This window comes from Phacochoerus africanus, chromosome 15 (genome assembly GCF_016906955.1).
Source record: "Phacochoerus africanus isolate WHEZ1 chromosome 15, ROS_Pafr_v1, whole genome shotgun sequence".
NCBI classification, from domain to species: Eukaryota; Metazoa; Chordata; class Mammalia; order Artiodactyla; family Suidae; genus Phacochoerus; species Phacochoerus africanus.
Genome location: NC_062558.1, coordinates 89851079 through 89874625, shown reverse-complemented (window position 1 = coordinate 89874625; position 23547 = coordinate 89851079). Strand labels below are relative to the sequence as shown.

Below are 23547 nucleotides of genomic sequence, written 5' to 3'. Positions count from 1 at the left end.
GTGAGGGGGTGAGAAGGGGGCAAAGCATTCCCCCCATTTGTACCTTCCAGCCTCAACCTTTCCTCAGCCTCTTTCCCGCATCCCTCCCGCCACTTGGGACCTGACCCCGCTTCCATCTCAGGCACCCCTCACTAGACTCTGCCCGCAGTGCATTTACAGACTCTTCTGAAATGGTCATATGTCCCTTTTATAGATTAGGACCCAAGGCTGAGAGACCCCTTGTAAGTCCTTCCAGGTGCCCAGAGGTAGGCTCTGCCCACCTGGAACCTGGCCTCACTCTCAGAGCTCCTTGCCCTCCACCTACATCCCCTTTCCAGAAAGGGTACTCTCTCAGCCTGCTCACCCTTCCAGAACCATCCCGTTTCTGCCTTCTGTCATCTGACAGCATCTCACACAGCCTCCTCTCTTGTACCCGCCTTTGCCTACCCTCAGCCCCATCCATCAGGGCTTCCCACTCGTCTTTCCAAGGCCCTTCTCCACAGCGTCCCCCGCACTGCCATGGCCGCCCTGGGCTCTGAGTGCCTCGCCCTTCTGGAAACGTCCCTGGGGTATCTGATACCATGCTCTCCCACTTCCTGGCAGCTCTGCGGCAGCTCCTCTGGCCATGCATTTGTGCCCATCTCCCCCCGCCCGCCTCCCCGGCCAACACAGGGGTCCCAGGGCACCTCTTCTTCACTCCCTGACAGAAGAGTCCCTGGCCGCTCCCTTCGCCCTCACGCTGGCACAGGCGATCTGGGGCAGAGCTGGCTCGCTTCCACGGCATAGTCCACACTCTGCACTGTAAGAGACATCAGCCTCCAGTCCTGGGCTTGCTCTTCCGTGAAGAGCTGTACTGGGCCTGGTAGCCACAGTCCCCACTCCTGTTCCTCCTTGCCACCCTGGTCCTTGGTTCCTGGCCAGTAGCAGCTCTCCCAGCCCCATCTATGTTGTTGCCAAGCACGGAGGAGGGTCTCCCCTGTGACTGACCCTGGTGGCTCTCACAGAAACCCTTTTTATGTCACTCAACACCTGTCCATCGAGGGAGAGCACTTGGCAGGCATGGGGCAGGGGCCATGAACAAGGCAGACAAGGACCCGCCCTCATGGGGCTGGGACAGATGACAAGTAGATGCACATCAGGAACCAGGCTCACATCACCAAGTGGCCTCCCACCTGGCCCACAGCATAGAGCAGGCTGGAGAAGCAGGCAGCCCAGCCCCAAGGGAGGTAGTGCTGGTGGCTGGAAGGCATCAGAGGGCTGGGGTGGGCACGATGGGCTGGGCTGCCATGTGGAAGGTAGATTGCAGGGGAGTGAGGTGTGTGGGGGTGGGCAGGAGACCATGGCTCTGTTTGGATGGACACTGGGGTTGGTGTGTGCGAGGGGGTCTTTGGAAATGAAGAGATTCAGGGGGATGGAGGCATTTTCATCTGTCCTACAGATGGAGAAACCAGGACTCAGGGGTTATCTGCTGTGCAACAGCAAGGGAAGAAGCTGATTAGGACCCCAGGGTGAGCCTCTTGTCTCCAGCTGTCGCCCTCCTTGCTCGTGTACCCAGCCCCTCTCCACCACACACGGAGCCTGGTCTTGAGAGGGAGCAGGACAGGTGACAACACCTGCCCTTCCAGAGCCCACAGGCTTGTTGGCACCCATAGTGCTACGGGCTGCAGGTCATTCTCCTTGAGTTCTGGGCCTGGGGGCTAGGGGCTGGATTCAGGCAGGTACGTAGAGGAGGGGAGGGTTTGAGGGCAGATCAGGAACAAAGTACCAAGAAAAAGCCTTGAGCCAACTCGAGTAGGGAGAGGGTGAGGATGTGAATTTCTAGGGAGGGAGGAGAGAAGGTGAGGCGGTCAGGGCAGTCACCTGGCTCTGTGAGCTGGGGCTGGGCCTCCCAAGCCAGGGAGCGTGGGAACCCGTGGGCAGCCAGGAGGAGCCGGGATGGGGCTTTGGGCAGAGATGTGGCTGGCAAGGTCTGCCTGCATCTGCTCGCCAGATCAGAAATGCTTCCAGCTCCTCCACCAGGGGGAGACATGGGGCTGGCCCTTATCCAAAGGCCATCCTCCTTGCTTCCTGTTCTTTCATCCTCCTGGGGCTCCTGCTCATACAGTGGCTGGCAGTGAGCTCAGACTCCCTGGGGTTGGGGGGCGGGAGGAAGGATGCTGGGCTCAAGGCTGGGTACCCATTGGGGATGTAAGCACCCAGGAAGTGGGGGTGTCGGCGGAGGAGGTGGCTGGGGGCAGATAGTGAAGGGTGTGGGCAGCAGCATGCCTGGCTGGAGAGAGGAGGTGGAGGCAGGGGGGAGGGCTGCTCAGTTGGCCAAACTAAGAGCCACCTGTCTTGAGACAGGAGGGGCCCTGGGTGTGTGAGTTCCAGGTGCATGTGGGCATATAGAACCCCAGAATCCCAAAAGCCAGAGCGGAAGAGACCCCAGGGCTTTATGTCAGTGATACCAACCTTAGACAGTCAGGTGCAGGTGGTACTTAATGGCCCAGCCATATTCTTTTGGCTCCAGGCCCATCTTTCCTGAGCACCTCCCCAAGGGAAATGCAGCTCCACAATTTAAATCTAGGGCCCTAGAAAAGCAGGTGAAATACCTCGGGCCCAGCCCCGGCCTGGAAGACAGGCTTGGAGGAGATGCCAAGACCTGAGCCCAGAGTCCAGATAGGCCAAGGCTGCCACCCACCTCTGCCTGGGCCACTCTGAGCAAGAGACAGACGCTTGGGGGTGGACACCCCGGGCTCTGGAAATGGGCTTCCATAGTATGAATAGGATCCCAGATGCTGGGGAAGGGCCTGCGGTCTGACTTGCCCAGCTGGTGGCAGGTGCCCAGGAACATCGTGCTTTTTCAAGGGACTCAGCAGCCCTGCCTGCCGGGTGCCTTGGACGTGGCCCTTCCACTTCCATTGGAGGGTGATCCTGGGGCAGGCTTAGGTTGGGTCAAAGGACAGCTGTGCCCTTGGCTCCCCAACCTGTGGTGTGGAACATCTCCACGTTGCTCTCCAGAATGCCCTGGGGCAGGCACCAGGCCAGTGGAAGGTGGCCGTCGCAGTACAGTGCAGGTGTGTGAGTGTGCACACACACGTGAGAGCAGAGGCTGCCCCTGAGGGGGATGGGGCAGGCGCTGGTCTCTCCTGTGGTTCCCTGGTGCCCGGGCCTCACACACGTCCCTCTGCCCACAGCACCACAGATGTGCACACGGTGGCCTCCCTGCTGAAGCTGTACTTGCGGGAGCTCCCCGAGCCTGTGGTCCCCTTCGCCAGGTACGAGGACTTCCTCAGCTGCGCCCAGCTGCTCACCAAGGACGAGGGGGAGGTTAGTGGCTCTCGGGAACGCATTCTGGGGGGTGGGCCTGCCAGTGGGGACATGTGGAGACATGACTTTCCATAACTTCTCATGGCACGTAGATCCTGCAGTCTGCTCTGCGTGTGTAGGGGAGGACTGCCCTGGAGCAGGCCTGAAATCTCCCAATCTGGGGTGGGCTGGGACATCTCGATCTCTCAGAGGGACAGGTACCCTGTGCAGCAGCCATGTTCCACCTGTACCCCTGTATGCAGGGTCCCCAGGCTCAGCCACTACCATATAGGCACACCTGCTCCCATACCCAACTCAGGCCACCCAGGCCGGCCATGGGGTTGGAAACAAGCAGACCTTTCATTTCTTTCTATCGTGCCTCCTCCCAAAAGAATCCGAGACTGCTCCCCGGACAGGGCCCCCACCCCCACCCTGCATTGCCCGCCTGCAGCTCTGCTTGGCTCCGGCAGGCCGGGGAAGGACTGTTTGTCCTCCCTCTGGCCGTGTGGGAGATGAGGGGTCTTTATCTGGCAAATATTTGTGCCTTGATAAGTGAGCTGAGCGCTGGCCCTGACATTCCTCTGTGGCCCAGCAGAGGCACATCCCTCACAACAGCCTCTGGAGAGTAAATCGGCTTCTCCCCGCCCAGAGGTCACAAGCCTGGCCTGGCCACTCCTGGAGGGGAGATGGAAGTGGTGGAGCCCTTTGATCACCTGGGGTCAGGCCCATGGGCTGTGGATGGAGTTCTGGACTCTGATCTCCACCCCCTCCTCAGCCCAGCTCCCTCCAGTGAGAGAAAGGTTGGGACCTGGTTGCTGGTCTTTTTTATTATATTTGTCTCTTGTCTTTTTAGGGCTGCACGCACAGCATGCGGAGGTTCCCAGGCCAGGGGTCGAAATGGAGCTATAGCTGCCGGCCTACGCCAGAGCCACAGCAACGCCAGATCTGAGCCACATCTGTGACCTACACCACAGCTCATGGCAATGCCAGATCCTTAACCCACTGAGCGAGGCCAGGGATCGAACCGGCAACCTCACGGTTCCTAGTTGAATTTGTTTCTGCTGTGCCACAACAGGAACTCCCTGGTTGCTGGGCTTAAAAATGCTGTTTTTCCTCTCTCAATCCCAAGGGGACCCTGGAGTTGGCTAAACAAGTAAGCAGCCTTCCCCTGGTCAATTACAACCTGCTCAGATACATCTGCAAGTAAGTGACTGGGGGTGGGCCTCCCTCTCCTGCACTCTGGCTCTGCGTCCTCCCTGGGGCCAGGGTCATGCTCCCACCCTCTCTTCTCCATGAGTGCAGAGCCAGCGGGAAACAGAGGAGCATGGTCCCTGCACTCACAGGCCTTACAATCCCCGTGGAAGCAGGCGTGTCACACAGTCCTGAGCACATCTTTCCTGGCGGGAAGGGACACAGCCTCTGTTCCTTCTTCCTCCTCTGGGTGCCTCTCACCATCTACTCCCTATGGGTCGGCCTCCTGACGGTGTCTGGGCTCAGGTGCCTGGAGAGGACATGCAGGGTGTCCTCCCAAGCCAACGACGGGTCCCTGTCCTGGTGGCCTTTGCTTCTGATGGCCCTCTCAGATGCCAAGGAAGCTCTGCCCTCTTCAGAGCCTGGCAGGGGCAGCTGGCTGTGCCTGGCAGCTGTGGAAACACGTGGGCTCAGTTGAGCAGAGGGGCCAGGCAGCTGCCAGTAGATCTGGCATCGGTATTTGCTTCTCTGCCAATGGTCTCTTCCACCCTTTGCAGGTTTCTGGATGAAGTTCAGTCTCACTCAGACGTCAACAAGATGAGTGTCCAGAACCTGGCAACTGTTTTCGGACCTAACATACTTCGGCCTCCGATAGAAGATCCGGTGACCATCATGGAAGGTAATGGGGAAGGGGTGCATGGCAGAGCTGGGTGCTCTGGGGTCTGGGCTCACCTTGGTCCGGGGCAGGTCCTCAGAACCTTCATGCCAGGCCAGAGGGAAGGGTGGCTCCATCACTGGGGACTTGGCAGGAGCTTCTCTGGATCTCCTCCCCCACTTCCTCCAGCTCCTCCTCCCCCATGGGGTCAGCTATAATAGGAAGAACTTTGTCCTGTGGATGGGGTCATAAGATGCAATTAGATTTGTGGGAGAGGCTGGGGTTGGGGGGATAGAGAAAGTTGGCGCCCTTGCCCATCAGTACACACAGATGTTTTTGTTTTACTCATTTCTGGCTAAGTAATTGTTATTGGCTTCTTCTGGATGTCAGAGCTTTGCAAACCCTGGGGATATTCTCTTCTATAATGAAAAAAACCATAATTTTTAAAATGGTACCAGCAGCTGCTTTCAATATGCCAGGGCCTCTACTTCTCTTACCTCACTTTAATCTTCATAAGCAGCCAGTGCTGCAGTTATGCCCCCATTTTACAGATGGGGAGACAGGCTCAGAGAGGCAGGGTGACCCTGTCAGCCCAACTTTTCAAAGGGCACGGGTGCAGGCTGGCATGGAAATGAGAGCCTTGCTTGGAGGTGCCATGGACGACTGTCCCAGTGGGGTTAGTGGGAGGGTCTGGCTGCTCCGACAGGAACCCCGCAGCCAGCCCCAGCTGAGGACTGCAGAGGCTGGCCAGGACTCACAGAGGCCCTGCCCTGTGCCAGCTGGAGTTCACTGCCCCCTGGTGCCAAGCATGCTGAGGGCAGAGTTGCCATTCCTCACTGAACGTGATGCAGGGGAGATGCAGGGGGTGTGCGGTGGGCTTGGAGCTGTCCGCCCCGCTGGCTGAGGGTGTGGCCCTTGGGGGCGGTGCTCTTGCTCAGCCCCCGCATGGCCTGATGGGTATGTCTCTGGCCCCAGGCCCCCAGCCCCTGCCTGTCAGGTGGCACAAATGCTAGAGAGCCAACACTCTACTGACTTTCCCGAGTTCTTGTGTCTGGACTAAAGATTCTTCATTTCCTCCAGGATTCTTGGTTACGTCCAGTGGGAGGGTCCACACAAGCACTTTACCTTCCTCACTGCAGTCTCTGCTCCTTGGTTGAGGATAACCTGAGGGAACCAGGCAGGTGGTCCCTCTGTACAGCCTCCCTTGGTCGCTGACCCCTGTTCCCACCCCACAGCCTCAGAAACAGAGTCCCCACAGAGGCCACAGGCTGCGTCTCAGCGGATGTGGCCTGGAGAAGGGGGATTGTGTATGTGTGTGTTGGGGTTGTTCATGTTGCGGGGTGGCTGTGTTCATTTGTGTGTGTGTGGAACTGTGTGTGTATACTTGTGTGAGATTGTGCAGTGTGCCCACGGACACCTGTAAGACATCTCTATCCCGTGTCTCAGAACTCTGTTTTCCCCCAGAGTGTGGACAGGCCCAGCCACTATGGGCAGCATGGTGGGGGGGGCGTGTGGGGCAGCTGAGAGGGCACTGCCACTCAGGCCCTGATTTCCAGCCTCACCCTGCCCTTGGCTCACCCTGCAACCTTAGTGGGCATGTGCCTGCCCCTCTTCGCACCAGCTGGTTGGAGTGGGCGAGAAGGCACAGTGCCTCTCTGTGCTCCAGGCCCCACGTTGGAGGAGGGGGATTCTCCGGTGTGGTTCTGCTGATCGTGCCTGGATTTGGAGAGTGTGGTGGCTGTCCTCTCCTTCAGGGTTGCAGCTGGCAAGCTCTTGTTTGCATCCTCACTTCAGAGGCAGCCTGGTTTTGGGTTCAAGCAGGGCTGGGCACCCTGGGTCTGAGCTGCAGCTTCCCCTGACTGGTATGGAGAGTCTGGACTGGAGACATTCACAGTGAGGCTTTTCTCGTTCCTTCTTCCTGGCAGGCACTTCCCTGGTCCAGCATCTGATGACTGTCCTGATCCGCAAACACAGCCAGCTTTTTACTTCAAGGACCACGGAAGGGCCAGCCTCCCCTCGTAGGGGCCCACCGTGCACCGTGGGATGGGGGTCTGAGGAGGTTCCCAGGGACAGCCAGGCGGAGCCCAGCAGCCCCAGCGCCCCTGGCCTGCCCTCGCACAGGACTGCTTCTCTAGATGGGGCTGCTGTGGCGGCACTCTCTAGAACTTCTCCCACAGGCCTGGGAAGCCGATGCAGCCCTGCTGCCACCAGCCCTGGGAAGAAGGTGCAGACTCTGCCCAACTGGAGGTCTTCCTTCCGGCAGTCAGGGTCCCGGTCGGGGAGCCCGAAGGTGGGCAGCTCCTCCTTGGAGGTGCCCATCATCTCTGGAGGTAACTGGCTCATGAACGGGCTGTCCTCCCTGCGTGGCCACCGCCGGGCCTTATCAGGAGACCGGCTCAAGGACTCAGGCTCTGAGCAGAGACTGTCCACCTATGACAACGTGCCCCCGCCCAGCCTCTTTCCCAGCACGTCCAGTGTGGCCAGCATGCCGTGGTCCGAGGCCTCAGCCAAAGCCTCAGTCAGCAGCTGCACGGCTTGCCGGGCCAGTGACTCTTCCGCCTGCAGTTCCCTGCACACCGAGGGGGCCCTTGAGCCCTCCCCTGTCCCCAGCAGCAGCGAGGGGCACAGATCCCCGGACCTGGACCACGGCCTGGATGGTGTGGGCTCCTGCATCAGCAGCAGTGAGCCCAGTGACCCAGGCAGCCCTGCCCAGGACCGCGCCCGCCGCTCCGAGGCTCTCCAGGGCCTGGTCACAGAGCTCAGGGCAGAGCTGTGCCGGCAGAGGATTGAGTACGAGACAAGTGTGAAAAGGTAAAGGGCCGCAGCCACTGGGCAAGTGTGAGGCTGGCGCTCCATGGGCTGGGCAGAGCCCTTGCAGGTCACTGATCACCAGTCCCATGCAGCCAGCCTCTGGCCCTGCGGCCTCTGGCTTTGCAAGAAAGTCTCCTGGAGGCAGGGCTTGGAGCAGCCAGCCCCTAGGAAGCCACCAGGACAGGCTGGGAATGGAGGGGTGAGTGTCCTCTGTCTGGGAAAGCTCAGGGGCTTGGGCCCTGGCGTGCAGTCAGAGCTCCATGAGGCCTGCAGAATGGATGAGTGAGTCAGAATCTCAGCCTGAGCTGTTCAGAGTGTGCTGCTGGAGAGTCTTGGAATAGGGGGTCTCTATGTGGCCCTTGGCCAGGGAGAAGGCAGGCCCCCTGAGGAGTGTCCTGTAGCCCAGGCTGTGGGAGCAGGGCAGTGCCCTGGTGAGCTGCTGGTCCCCCTGGCTGGGTGACCGTGATAGGGCCTGACGTGAGGACTCCTTCTTGACTGGTATCTGATCTCTGAAGAGGGAGCTCGCCCTGCTGAGCTCGGCCCTCCCTTCTGCTCAGTCACAGAGGACGCCTTGTGCCACCCTCTAAGGCCTGCTCACTAATGGGCCCTGGTTCCATCTTCCCAGACTCCCCGTGAAAAGGGTGTTTTCCAGCTCTGAGAGGTCAAGCATCCTGCTTAAAGTCACTAGCAAAGCCTATGCTGGATGGTGCTTGGTTCTTACATCAGCATCTCAGACCTCTTAGCTCCTTTGGCCCCAGGCCTTGCATCAGCCTCTGACCTGTGAATGCATGTCCCACCCACTAGCAGAGGGTTCCTGCGGGCTTCCTTTTTTTCAATCAGACAGTGCATGTGGAAGGGATTCCTGCTTCTATTTCTGAGCCTGGGATTCCCCAGGGAGCTGGAATGACAGCATTTGGCTCTCTTGTTCTCCTGGCAGCTGTCTCCTGGGCACATGGGGAGTGTCAGGCATGTGCAGGCACTGTGTCCATGGCAGGAAAGGGGCTGTGAGGGCAGTGGTCCCTGCCATGGTGGAGGGTAGGGTGGGGGTGTCACAGCAGGCAATGTCTGAGACAGGACTTGAAGGACCAATAGGATTGAATTGAGCAGGGACACAGCATGAATAAAACCCTAGGGTTGAACATTGTGGGCTAAACCCACAACATAAGCACTGGGTTGGAATTTACCAGGTAGAAGTGATAGCAGAAGCTTCTGCAGAGTCACTGGAAGTTGATTACTGTGGAGGATACGCTCACAGACGGAACTATAGAACACCTAGGAAGTGTTACTTGGCAGAGGCTGACTGAGGACAGCCTCAGAGGGGGTCAGAATCAACCTCTCTCACTTCCTTGGCTGTTTGTGGAGCTCACTGGAGCTTCCAGCTCTTCCCCCTTCTCAGAGGCTTGGGTTCTCCGGGGAAATGCAGTATTGTTGCCTTGTGGGCTCTGGGTTCTAGTCCCTGCTCCACTGAGTGTCTGGGTGGGCTCCCTGGGCAGAGGTGACCTCATCAGTTTGTCCTGAGGATTTAGGGACACGGTAGATGGAGTGCTCAGCAGAGCCTGGCACATCCAGAGTGCTCGCATTACCCCCTGCTTGGTGGGTCAAGGGTGAGGAAGGCTCCCAGAGACCAGCTTTCAGCCCTGCACCCTGATTCCTGCACTCCCCAAAGACTACATTATCTGTGATGTACAGGCATGAATGCTAGATGCTGGGGACACAGCTATGACCAAAACTGATCAAAAGCTTTGCCTTTGTTCTTATTTGGTGAGTGGGAAGAAAACAGCAAGACCATAAGCAAGATACATTTTTTAAAATATATGGTATTTTAGAAGGTTAGGTAAAGGAAAAGGAGGAGAGCAGGGGGGAGGAGCAGGGAGAGGTTTGGAAGGCACTGCTGGGAGAGGGGCGTTCGTGCTGTGGGCAGAAGCTGGAAGCTGAGGGGCACTGAGTGCGGGCAGGAGCTGTGCATGGGCAGGTGGAGTAAAGCATGGCGGAGCTGGGGCTGGCGGGTGGGTGATGAGGCCTTTTGGCAAGAGTGCTGCTCTGATTTCATTTCCAATGAGATACGAAGCTGCTGGAAGGCCTCGAGGACTTTGATCACTTTGATGAAGAGCACTGGCTGCTGTGCCCAGGAGCACTTGACAGAGTTCAATGGCAAAGACCAATTAGGGAGCCACGGTGATGCAGGCCAGACCTGGGGGTGGCATAGACCTAAGAGGCAACAGTTGAGGTAGGAGAACCAGTTATTCTGAACATGTCAATGGAAGTGTTTTTCCAATTAATTAGATGTGGGGGTGAGGAACAGAACGGATTTAGGGACATTTTTATTTTGGCCAAGCTACTGGAAGAAGGTGGTCACTGTGACTGTGGCTCAAGGAGGGTGACTTGGGGGAGGAGGGTCAGGAGCTCAGCCGTGGGCCTGTTAAGATGGAGATGCTTATTAAGTTTCTGAGTGGAGTTGAGGGAGATAGAGATTGAGGGATGTCAGCCTGTGGGTGGTGTTTTGAGTCTTGAAGCTGGAGCAGGTCACTCAAGGAGTTCGGAGGAAAGAGGGGAGGCCAGGCTTTGAGAGCAAAGGGGGGCAGGGAGGACCTGGTAAAGGGGGTGCTCAGCCTGGAGGGCACACCTCGGGGGGAGGTCTTCTTTCTGACAGTATGCCCCATGCTCCCCAAATGGGAGGCTGAGGTGAAGGAAGGCTTTCTCCCTTCTCCATACTGGAGGCCTGGGCCTCATCCTCGATGAGGTTCTATGTATACCACGTGCCAAATGATGTGCCATGCCCATGTGGCCTTTTCAGTCCACTGTAGCTATAGTGCATGGGGGAAGGCAGGCCCCTGCATTTTCAGAGGACAACACGAGGGCTCAGGGCAGTTGGGATCCAGCCCACAGTCATGTGTCTTTAGTCAGGTAGGTTCCTAGGGGTCAGGTGCAGCATGTCCCGCAGGCCTCACAGGAGCGGGTCATCTGGTCGAAAAGATGGGTGTGCCAACTTTTGCAGTGTGGCCTTATCCTCCACAAGGGCTCATTGTGCAGCTTTGTGGTAGCAAAAAGGAGTACTGACCTGCTGGGGAGGCTTGAGAACAGCTTCCTGGAGGGCGAGACATTTGGGCTGGGGTGTGGAGGCTGAGAGGGAATGGAGATGATGAAGTGACAACCTGGATGGGGTTTCTTGCAAGTCACCATGTCTGGCTGGAGCTCAAAGGGCCTCGTAGAGGAGCACATCAGGGGACAGTTTCCTGCTCACCTCTCAGTGTAGGTCTCTGTCCTCTTCTCCGACAGCCGGCAGTCCACCCCTCAGCAGGACAGTTTGGCTGGGCTGGAGCGTAAGTGGTCTTTGTATTTGAGCGAGGACTCAAGGAGGCCCCTCTGCTTCTGAGGGTGAAGCCCCAGGGTCTTGTGAGAGGGTGTGGTCTGTGCAGCCTCCCTGGCATGGGGTCTGAGCCCACATGCGTCCTTCCCATGGTGCCAGGCTCCACGGGCTTCATCATGCTTCGTGCCGACAGTGGAGCTTGCTTAACAAACCCAGTGGGCCCAAGACTAAAAACGATGTCTGTCTTCTTGATTTTTAAGACTCGAAGAAGGTAGTGCTGACCTGAGGAAACGAATGTCACGGCTAGAGGAAGAACTAGACCAGGAAAAGAAAAAGTACACAATGCTGGAAATAAAGCTGAGGAACTCAGAGCGGGCACGGGAAGACGCGGAGAAGAGGAACCAGCTGCTGCAGAAGGAAATGGAGGAGTTTTTCTCAACCCTGGGCAGCCTGACTGTTGGGGCAAAAGGTGCCAGAGCGCCAAAGTAAAGGAGTGGGGAGAGCTTACTTCTGTGAGGCTCGCCCTCCCCTGGACTGGAGCCAGAGCCTCTGCAGCTTGGACCTGGGCCTCAGTGGTGCCAGGATATCCCGAGCTGGCTGAGGAGAGCAGTCCCGACTCTGTCTCCTGCAGCCCAAGCCCCTCGTGGGATCTGGATGCTGTTCTGACCATGACAGGGCATGGCAGGCCTCGGAAGGGATGGTCCTGTGGCCACCAAACAGATGGCACCTGGGATCTGAGTGGCCCACAGGGAACTTTTTGCGTTCTTTATTAAATGTGCTCTGAAAGCATGATGCCTGGATACCTGACTCCTCCTTTGTGGTCACGCAAAGTGAGTGACCTCTCCTGTTTCTCACAGGGTTGGGAGTCCCGTGGGTGGGATGGCATGGGGCCTTCATGAGTCAGATGTGAAGCTCTCTAAGGAGCACCCAGTATTACCTTGGTCACTGAAGCTGGACTGAGGCAGATCTGTGTGATCTCAGGATGGTTTTCCTTACTGCTGCCTCTCCCCTCTGAGCCACCTGGGGCTCTGCAGCTGCTATATGTCCTGGAATTCCTTGCAGGCCTTCCACTGAAAGCTATTTTCCTTTGTTTGGCTCCAGAGCCAGAGCCTATGAGTCTGAGCTGAGCTCAGCATGGGGGGCTGCACCCCCTGCTTCTGCACCCCAGGCGTGTGCAGGGTGACAGGCGTTCATCTAAAGGAGAGGGGAGCCAAAGTGATGGGAAGTGCCTGTTCTCTGTCCTCCAGGTGCCCACGCCCCAGATGGGCCCATCTCCCTCAAGCTGGTGATAATCCTACTGCTGGCCTACCTGTTCACCTTCCTCTAGTTCATCCTCAGACTTCAAGGCTCCACTGGGGCAGATCTTTCAAGAAAGACTTTCCCTGGCCACCGCTACACACAGCCAGGCCTGGGCCAGATCTCCTTGGGATGGGCCTTCAGAGGCACCAAAGATGCCACCTCTGAGCAAAAGGGACTGGCTTCTGGAGTACAGGCAGTGCTAGCACCAGTGTCCCTTCATTCACTTCTGCTCATGGTGTCCTTACCTATCACCTCACATGACCCCCAGCAGTAAACTGCAGTGGTGTCAGGGAGTTTGAGGGTAACCAAAGTGCCCCAATTTCTGACCACCATCTCTGGAGAAGTCATTCAGGCCCAACCACCTACCCACCTGAAGTCAGATATAAAGTATCACAGCAACGCTCTAAATGCAAGGGTTCCAGTGCTCCCAGAAGGGCTGGCTCTCCACCAAAAGGTGCGAGCCCACAGGCCCCAGGCTGACTAGTAACTGCAGCAGTGGGAAGGCAGGCTGATGACTGTCTGCTGGGCCAATGTTGGCCTTTCCAGCTAAGAGGACAGGTGCCTTCCGAGGGCCCTGAGCAGCATCAGTGGCCAGAGTTCTCTTGAGGAGCACTGAGGAGTGGGAGCAGTAGAGAGTAACACCTGAATCTGCTCTCAGGTCCACTGCCATCACAGCAGTCAGTCTGGAGGACCAGCTTTCCCAGAAGGAAATACTGCCCTCCTCTATTCAAGGAGAAGAATACGAAGTAACTGATTCCAAACAACAACTCAGTAAGATAGGAATTAGCCACGAGCTCCCCATTCAGAGGAGAAACCAAGGCTAGGAAACTTGAGGTAGGAACACCTGTTTATTTTATGGTCCTGAGTTCCTTCACCACAGCCCTAGAATTCTGTCGACTTTGACCTAGAGTGAACCTAGGCTATCAAAGGAGCAGAAAAGACCAAAAGGGAGGCATGATGAAAGGAAGGCTGGCTGTCTTCTCTTAGCTACTAACAGAGGCAAAGTCACAGCTTCCAACCAAGTCTTCAGCCAAAACCAGCTTATGAGCTACATCTGCCATCTGCTGGCAAAACTAAGAACTGCAAATGCGATTTTTCTTTGAAAACTATTTGGCAATATTCAGTAAACATTCTGTCCTCCAATTCCCATTTAACTAGCACTCTCCATTCTGGCTTGAAAACATACTGGCCTCTGCCTGTAAAACATGCTGAGCACTGAGGCTGAGGGGCTCTGACCTAGCACCCTGTCCCCATCTACTTCATTCTCCCTAGTTGTTACATTTATAGAAACCTTCCCAAACCTATGAATTCAAGTTGTACCTATTATCATAATATTATTTAATATTAAGTAAACCAATGAATTATAAGCATGAATATAGATGGGGAGTATTTTGATAACCTACGTGAATGCTTTAGAAAGATACAATAAAGGCAACTTACTAAAAAATTGTCAAATTATGGATGAATCAACCATAGAGTAGTGGAAAAATGGTAAAAATTTAGGATTCTGCTCACAAAGTACTTCAAGAGTTTTAAAATTTGTGTTTCACTCTAAAGAAAAAAATGGAAATTTTAAGTCTCATACTATAGGAAAAAGGGAGTTGCCTTATTTCAAAAGACAAAACTCCCTTTTTAAAGACGTTGGAATACAGGCGTTCCCGCCATGGCTCAGTGGTTAACAAACCCCACTAGTATCCATGAGGACTCGGACTCGATCCCTGGCCTCACTTTGCTCAGTGGGTTAAGGATCCAGCGTTGCTGTGGCTGTGGTGTAGGCTGGCAGCTCTAGCTCTGATTTGACCCCTAGTCTTGGAATTTCCATGTGCTGCAGGAACTGCCCTAAAAAGGCAAAATAATAATACAATTTTAAAGATGTGTGTATGAATGAGGGGCAGAGACACAAAGAAGGGAGAGATTTTACTTGCTTTACCTGGCTGTTGGAATAATGGACCACATGTGAACTGTGTTTACTCCACACAGAAAAAGGGCTTCAGAATGGAGTTCATAGTATCTGGCTCCCTCATCTGTGGGCAATAAAAGAAGTCAGTAACAATAGGTTTCACTGACTCCCTCTCCTTTTGATATAGGGCCCCACCTCCCTGGAGAGTTCTCCCAATATACTAGGTAGTTCTGCCACAAAGGGACAGTGAGAGGTGGCAGCAGCAGTGGTGTGGGTAACTGTCATAGCCACTTAGCTGTAAGCTAAGACACATGACACTGTCCCTTTGTGACAGAACTGAGACTGAAGGACAGGAAGGAACATGGCAACCAGACAGCTGCAGGCAGAAGGGGAACAGCTACAGAAGCTGGCACGCGTGCCAGCACCCTTGCTGGTGTGGTGGGAGATGGACAGGCCTAGAACCAGGCAGGGGCCAGACACTGAAGGGCCCTGTCTTCCACAGTAATTTTTTTTTTTTTTTTTGTTTTCATTTCTTGGCCACCCCAAAGGCATATAACAGTTCCCAGGCCAGGGATCAAATGTGAGCCAGAGCTGCAGCAATGCTGGATTTTTAAGCCACTGTGCCGAGCCAGGGATTGAAGCAGCACCTTACGGAGACAAACCAGATCATAAGCCACTGCACCACAGCAGAAACTCTTTTGATTTTTATTCAAAGGGTTATAGGAAAGCACGCAAGAGCTTTAAATATGCGGACATGAACTGGCTTGCATTTCACTCAGGCTCCTTTGGTCAGTGGTAGACAGTGGATGAAATTGGGGGTGGGGGGTGGGAGGGAAACTAGTCAGGGAACTATCGGTGTGGTTCAGGCTAAGTGGAGTGGAGTGACAAGCCAGAGGCTAGACAGGAATGAGCTGAAGACTGAATGAGAGGTGCAGGGAAGACATGTGACCACACCAGCCTTTTCATAAGTGTGGATGTGAATGTGAGCAGAGAAAAAGGGTGGTAAAGTGGAGGGGGGCAAGGAACAGCTTTTAAAGGGGATTACTAGAGTACACTTGTGTGCTGCCAAGAACGACTCAGCAGAGACTAGTGAAGAAGTCAGCAGGGAGTTCCTGTTGTGGTTCAGTGGTAACAAACCCGATTAGTATCCATGAGGATGTGGGTTTGACCCCTGGCCTCGCTCAGGGATTAAGGATTCGGTGTTGCCATGAGCTGCGGTGTAGGCCACAGACAAGGCTTGGATCCCACATTGCTGTGGCTGTGGTGTAGGCCGGCAGCTGCAGCTCCAATTCAACCCCAGCCCGGGAACTTCTTATGCTACAAGTGTGGCCCTAACAAAGGCACAGAACAAAAAAAAAGCAAAAGCCAGAAACAATGGGAGGGGAAGTCTAAAAAAAGATAGGAAGCAGAAGAGCTGGCTTCACAGAGGAGGTAGGAAGATGGAGGACAAGGACACAGTTGCAGGTAGGTTTATGGAAACAAATACTAAACTCTTTCAGAAAAGCCCTGAAAAATGATAAACATGCTTACCTTTTATTAGCAGCTCCCAAATTTATTTGAATACAAAACCCTTTATTCACATAAAACTTCTCAGGCAGTAGAGCAGTGGTTACACAGTGAAAACTAGAGTCAGACCACCCAGATTCAGGTCTTGGTCCTACCACATTGCTGGTTGTGTAGCCCTGAGCAAGTTACTCAGCATCTCTCTGCTTCAGTTAATCACCTAGTAAGAAGGGAGAGTAATAGTTCTTACCTCATAAAGTTGTTGTGAAGACTCTAAGCTCCTGCAGTCCCAGCACTTAGTGCCTGGCATAGAGTAAGCTCTCCATGAAGACCGATCTAACTGCTCTGACTGCGTGACACGCCCGTCCTCCACTTCCTCATCCCCTTCTGGCCTCCATCAGTGGTCTCCTGGTCTTCCCAGTTCCCTTCTTAGTAACTCCCAGCCCATCCTTTCCTCAGAGCAGGGAAGTATGAGTGCAGGCTGAGGGGGGGCGGGGGCGTGAGCTCCTGGACACGAGGGTTCTCTAGAGCAATAGTTCAGCAAGACGGAGGAGTGTCATTTCAGAGAGACTGGACATGTGCAGCAAGCAGCCTGCCCAGTGTACGCAAACAGAACACCTGCATGGCAAAGCCGGAAATGTGCTGAGAGCTGAAATCCTGGTCTGTTTTGAAAAAAATCCTTCTTACTTATTCTTGACAAATGGCTATGATGGCTGCTCTCTCTCTAACACGGTTACCAAGAAATAGGTTAAGGGCATTGAAGCAAATTCCCTTTTTAAATAATGTTTCTCTAGCTAAGTTCACACACCAGAAAAGCAAAAGCAGATAAATCAGAAAACCAAGGTTTAGGCTCTTTGCAATTTGTATAAAATCTAAAATCTAAGAGAATGTCAGTATTCCCTTCGATCCCAATCCATAGAAATTCTTAAAATTGCCCAGGAAAACTTTTTGCCACAAATTTATATTTTGTTTTCAATGAAAAAAACTCTTAATTTCATAATTTTCATACCACTTTTTTCTTTTTTATTTAAAATAACGAATTAGCATACTAGATAACATTGTTTACATTCCAGTGGTGCATGTTTAATGACTAGGGCATGAATGATTAAAACCACAATCATTATCTCAGCATTCCCTACAAAGTGCCCCATTTTGTTTTGTATAGAGGAGGGGAAAAGAGAAGGAACGGAACACAGGGAAGGAAGAGGAATGAAGAAGGAATGGCATCATATAGGGAGAAAAGCAAATGTCAATTATCATACCTAGGTTTCAGGCTGCAAAACCTGTTGAACAGGATAAACTATAATGAGAAAATAGATGTCACAGTCCAGGGTAGACAGCTAGTTCAGTTTAACTTCATTCAGCTAAAAGATTAAGAGCTTCTCAAAAATATACCAAATATCAAGCCTACAAAAGTAATTTATTTCTTCGTAAAATTTACTAAGATTTATTCCTTTTGCAAAATGTAAAGAATGGACTGATATCACGAGCAGGTTTCTACTTACAAAAACAGACAGTAATAATGTCCAACGAGCACATCTAACACAACTTTCCAAGATATACAGTGAAAGATTTTACAGGTGAGTCTCTCTTACTGATGCAAGGTATATATTTTACATACTTACTGGTATTGTGTCAACATTGGCTATAAAGTATTTAACACACATTTATAATTCACACTCAGTGAAGATCTAACAGTAAGGGCAACTGCTTACTTGGGAAAGCATAGAAAATTAGTGTGAGGTAGTTCAATAAAAACCTAGTTTAATTTGTAAGTTATTGTGAGAATAGAACATTGTGCAAAACTAATCCACAGGTACTATTTCTCAGAAGTTTCAGTAACAAAGAGAATCTAAACCAGAAATGGCCAGAAAGTGTTACTCTTACTAGACTCTCCTTAAGAGCACTTAACTAAGAGCAGTTAGCTTGAAATTAATTAGGACGTTTGTTTTCCTTACCAGTTTTTTCAAATCGTACCCCAAACTATACATTTCTGCTTCAATGCCCTTTACCTCTTCATCTTTCCCGCTATTTAAGGAAAAAATAGTTTCCTCCGATTCAGGAAAAATCTAAGAGAGATCAGTAGAAACACAATGTATGCTAAAATGTAAAGGATCTGGAGGCAACATTTAAGAGGGCTGCTAATGACAGAACAGTGGTTCTGGTTTTTCTACCGGTAAGATTTTACTGGGGTCATGGGGCGTCATGCATTCACTCTACAGCTAATGTGTGACTAATGAACAACACTCACAAACTACAACAGTATTTTTGAAAATAGACTATGTTTTTACCTCAAAATGTTGTACAGGCTTGTGCCTAGGCAACAATGAGTAGTTAGGTCTTCATAGTGTAGCATATACTGGCCAATAGCAAATATACCAAGTCTTAACTGTAACCCCAAACAGCTTCACTTGCCTGCTGCCGATTTCACTATCAGACATTGATGTCCTCTTCACCTTTTTAGACAACACAGCAGAATTAGCAAGGAACAAAATAATGGAAAAGGCTTAAGGGAAAGTCCTCTGCTTTACACACAATCAACACTCTTGATATTGTTCAGGGGGTTGTGTGGTAGCCTTCTCACTAAAGAGGCTGGCATTTTTCTTGGAAAGTCTGGTGTGAATGCACTGTGCCTTTACCAACTTAGAAGAGCGCATACCAGGTACAATCAGCAGCTGAGGATGCGTGACCAAAAAAAAAACTGTTCAGCAAACAGCATGAAAGAGTTGAGATGCTCTATTTATGTCTATTATAATTAAGCAATCCCAACAACACAATCATTTAACGAATGATCAGTATATAGTAGAGGGTAAAAGACTAGGAAGAAATATGCAGAAAGAATCAGTGTCTCTTTCCTAACCTATAAAGTTGAATAATAAATCTTGGTCAAAATAATTTTCTGACAGTAAGACAATATGTTAACTATATAAAGTTGGAAAACCAAAGCTGTAACATAAGGTGGCTTTACATAAGTACTGCTTGACAGAAATCTTATCTGCAATCTCTCTTAAATAATCAATGTTTAAGATGTTTTAAAGGTTCAAAAAACTTTTAAAATAAAAAGAACTAGTATATCTTTAACAGAATTAAGAGGGAAAGCTGTACTTAGATATTGCATTTTAAAAACCCAGAGCACGCATTTAATGAAGAGACTTTGTTTTCAGGATATAACAAGTATTTTGCCCTAAATGACTAATAAAAGTTTGTTTTCTCTGAATCAACTGAAGCATGCTGGTTGGCAAGTGGGAGCTGGCATTTACAACAAACGATGCAGTAGTAACAGGTGGTTTTCCTTGCTTGACCAAAATCTGTATCAATAGAGGTGGCTTATCAGCAAGGAAACAAAAGGGAATCTTATGAGAGCATGTCAATTGTTAAAGTGCAATAGTGAAAGAATCTATCCTATAGAAATAAAACTAGTTAACTGTCAAACTAATATAAACTAAGAACACACTTATTTCTCAAATTTCTTCTGAAGTTGTAAATCCAATCCCGTTTCTACAATTCAAAAGGTGTTATAGGCCCAAAACTTTAATTTGCCTGATAAAATTAGTGCACCCTGCTGTTGAGTAGAAAAGGGACTGATTAAAAAGGCTGACAACTTCAAAAGAGGCTAGAAATCATGACTTTAAACCATCAAAAACAAACTTGCTATTCCAAAGCATATAAAAAGGCTATTAATGTACTTTAATCCTAAATATTGCACAGTAACAATGACCTAAAATACCTTACTCAAAAGGAATTTTGCACTGAATATATGAATAACATGTTGGGTGGACTTTCAGATGCTGCACACTGAGCCACACCAGTTCTCACTCTTGCTGGTCATTAATTCTAGTGGGCTTTCTGCCTAGAACCTTTGCTTATTTAAGTATGCACTTCCCAGTTCATTATATAAAATGTCTCTTGTTCCAAAAATAACAAAAGTGCCTGGGGAATATTACAGACAACATATTTCAGAGATAATGAGACTTCAATGACATTTTACTTAAAAAAATTCAGTTATAGAGAAATAATTCTGCAGATATAAAATGTAAACAGTTAACATACAACTTGTCAGGAGCAGCACCATTCTTACACTATTCAACATCCACATTGCATGTTTTACTGAAAATCAGGTTTAAAAAATTAAAGACTCAGACTAAATAACCACCATTTCTGCCTGCTCTGCTCAATGTGAAGAAACAGTCCTTAGAAAATGATATCCTATATATGGCTGTGTGCTACTATTTTCAGATGAACGGTATATTGCTCATTTTATATATTACCTACAGAAATCCAAGTAGGCTTTGGAACCTCCCAACAGCTGGTATAAAAATGATTATGCCACAGGTAGAATCAAATGGCCAGAAACACCTGGAGAACTGATGCTCAACTGACTGACATTCTAATAGGAAACTGGGTAAGTCCAAGGGCCTGAGGCTGCAGGAAAAGGAAACCCCAGACTTTAGACATTGCTGGGACCTACAGCCTGAGTAGATTAACTCAGTGTATACAAAAACAGGCTCATAGCTAGTAAAGGTGAACCATCTGTTTATTTGCATTGAAATGTATTATTCATGAAGTATCCTCTTGACTTTAGGTGATCATAAGCTTTGAGCATGCCACAAATTTGCAGAAGACATCATATTCTCTTACTTTACTTTGGTGGGTGGGATGGGGAATAGGAAGGTAGTAGTTGACGCCTAGTATCTTCAAAGACATGCTCTGAGTTACACTGCCATTTAGATGGGGCTTTTGCTAAAATTCAAGTAGGATTACCTACCAATTGTTGTAATTAGAATTGGCGAGTAGCAAGTATTGGAGGTTTTTAAACACGTTCATCATTTACAGTAGTTATTCCTGAATATAACTGGCTACAGGTTATTTCCCCTCACTCCTCTGGGGTTATTTCATTGATAAGCACATAACCCTAAAGGATAGCATCATGAACAAAACATTTGAAATAAATTCTAATAAAAAAACTATAAAAATCTTAAATAATTCATGATATAGGCAAGTCACCACATAATAGTTGCTTTGATAAACAAAATCTTACAAATTCAGTAAAAAAAAAAAAAATCAGCAGCATAAGATAAAGCAAATATGCAAAAATTTTAAACCATGATAAAATAATTAGGTTTACATTATACAGTTAATTACAGCAAAAATACAATACAGTTTTGTTGCTGTTTTAAAACACAACTTAAGTTTTAAATTACATCACTTGAAATTAAAAAAAAATAAACTACTTTTCTACAAAATGAATTCTACATTTTTAAAAAGTCACTCAAAAATAAGACCACTGAATTGTTTTTCAAAGTAGTTCTATCAATGACTAAACGACTTCCCATTCCCTCCCCCAACCCCCCACCCCAAAGGCCCAAGTAGTCATCTACAGCAGCCCAGAGGTCCAGCTGATGCTTCTAGACTGCTGTCTGTATCTGAGGCCAAAGTCGGATCTGTTGACATTGAAGACACATCATTGACAGACGATGATGACGATGGATGCTGAGAGCCATTGATCACTGCTGCACCTGTGCTATGAGAAACAAAACAGCAAATCAGTTGCAGACAGAGTTTCAGACCGAGCTACTTGTACTGTACTACCTCCAGTGGTCAGTAATTTTTCTTTTGGTTTTAAGAGGCTCACTAAAAATAATCGTAAGTGATATTCAACACAATTCTAACTTACAATTTTTCCTACAAGCTATGAGGTGAGAATTCTGAAAATACCTGGAAATTTGCAATCCTATCCTAATTTTTCATTTTCAGTTCAAGGTAAGAATTATTAAGTCCAAGTCATATTTAGAAAAAGTCCTACAGCAAGAGTCATAATTGGCTTCAGGTTGTATATGAATAGTACTGATAATACATGCAAAACTGTGCTGCATTCTGTTGGTGAGAGGTTCTCAAAGGGATAACTCATAAAGTTAAAAACTATTGCCCTAGGAGTTCCCTTGTGGCACAGCAGGTTAAGGATCTGACATTGTCAATGCAGCAGGCTGGGTCGATGCTGTGTTGCAGGTTTAATCCCTGGCCTACAAACTTCCACATGCCACAGGTGCAGCCAAAACAAAACAAAACAAAAAAACCACTGCCCTAAAAAAAATGCTTTATGATATTTTCTCACTGTGAAGTCCAAACAATTCTTCTGGTACATCTTGTTTTAAAGCAAAAGCCAAGACAAAGACTAAAACCATTTTAATTCAGAGGATCCTTAGTTCAACTGCCCCATTTTACATAAGGTTTACATGACTTGCTAGAGCCACACAAGTGCCCTAATTAGGTGAACTCAGGTTATTCTATTCTAGTAAGTACTTGATAAATGCAAACATGGACTTATTAAACAGATAAAGTAAGGAAAGATGATTTCCTTTACCGAAAGTAAAGTCTAAGAAGCATTTCCTGAATTTGGTCTTTTTGTTTTTTTAGGGCCACACCTGTGGCATATGGAGATTCCCAGGCTAGGGGTCGAATCGGAGCTGTAGCCTCCGGCCTACACCAAAGCCACAGCAACACCAGATCCGAGCCACATCTGCAATCTATACCACAATTCCCGGCAACACCAGATCCTTAACCCACTGAGCGAGGCCAGGGATCAAACCTGTAGCCTCATGGTGTCTAGTCGGATTTGTTTTTCTGCTGCGCCATGGCAGGAACTCCAGAATTCTTAACCTACAGAAAAACCCTCTTAAAGGTTGGGTCAGAGTGCAGAACATGTTAAAGATGATTCGTGAACTAGGTAGGTGCTTTTGAACTACATGATCACTAAAATAAGGGTTATTCCAATTTGAGTATATTAAATAATGCAAGTAAAACAAAAGTTCTTAAGAACACATTTATGGAATACAAGAAGTGATTTTCAAAATGAGCGATAAGAATTTCTAGGGGTGAGTTTCAGGGACCCAATGACGTTAAAAATGCTCCAAAATCCAGCACCTCAGTGTTTAAAATTATCCCTCATTTCAGTCTAATGACAGGCAATAAAACACTTAAATGAGAAAGCTCCTCTGAGAGCTTGTATTCAAATCCAGCAATGAAATAGCCAGGGGAGTGGAAATAGGCAAATCTTTAGGGTGCTGCAGTAGGGACCGGGAGACAGAAAAAAATGGAACCGAAAGGGACAGAGCAGGTGACGGGAGATGAAACGGAAAATAAAAGTAGATGGAAACGTCAGGCCGGACAAAAGAGAGGAAAAGGAGAAATGGTGATAACCTACTAGATTCAAAAAAGGACCATTAGGTTCCCAGAGTGAAATGAAGATAATATACTTTTAAAATTCAATCCATAGACACTATAGAATGCACCTTTTCTGACTAAAGAGTATACAATATCATGGATAGCTTCAAAGAACTGTACTGAAACATTCAAATCACAAAAAGGGTTCTATCATATATACTTTTATTATGCCTCTTTTTTAATACAAAATTTTATTCAAATTTCTTAATCTGACAAAAGTTAACTTCTAAATGCATCATAACTAGTTAACTATTTTTATAAAAGATTAGTTTACTACTATTTTTCTTTACAAGCTACAACTGAGAATCCAGAAACTGTCTAGAAACTTGCAGTCCTGTCCTTTCTGACTTATTTTGTAACTATAGTTAAGTGTTGTCTAGGATTCAAATTTTT

The 23547-nt window shown here is 49.6% G+C and overlaps 2 protein-coding genes across 22 annotated transcripts in view; one reads left to right on the top strand and one right to left on the bottom strand.

Moving 5' to 3' along the window:
- The window catches only part of ARHGAP22 (Rho GTPase activating protein 22), a 218772-nt gene extending 206752 nt beyond the window's left edge, over positions 1-12020 (top strand). For 12 of the 16 annotated variants that reach the window (XM_047759995.1, XM_047759990.1, XM_047759994.1 and 9 more), the window contains 5 exons: positions 3156-3288; positions 4397-4470; positions 5016-5137; positions 7039-7924; positions 11492-12020. In XM_047759995.1, the coding sequence (XP_047615951.1) occupies positions 3156-3288; positions 4397-4470; positions 5016-5137; positions 7039-7924; positions 11492-11720 (1444 nt within the window). In that variant the 3' untranslated portion in view covers positions 11721-12020. Of the gene's footprint in view, positions 1-1417; positions 1472-3155; positions 3289-4396; positions 5138-7038; positions 7925-11491 lie in introns of those variants that run through there. The other 4 variants (XM_047760003.1, XM_047760004.1, XM_047760005.1 and 1 more) reach the window with 4 other exon arrangements.
- Positions 12021-16925: 4905 nt separating this feature from the next.
- MAPK8 (mitogen-activated protein kinase 8) overlaps positions 16926-23547 on the bottom strand; it is a 119046-nt gene continuing 112424 nt past the window's right edge. For 4 of the 6 annotated variants that reach the window (XM_047759902.1, XM_047759901.1, XM_047759900.1 and 1 more), the window contains one exon: positions 16926-21449. In XM_047759902.1, the coding sequence (XP_047615858.1) occupies positions 21304-21449 (146 nt within the window). In that variant the 3' untranslated portion in view covers positions 16926-21303. Of the gene's footprint in view, positions 21455-23547 lie in introns of all 6 variants that reach the window. The other 2 variants (XM_047759906.1, XM_047759904.1) reach the window with 1 other exon arrangement.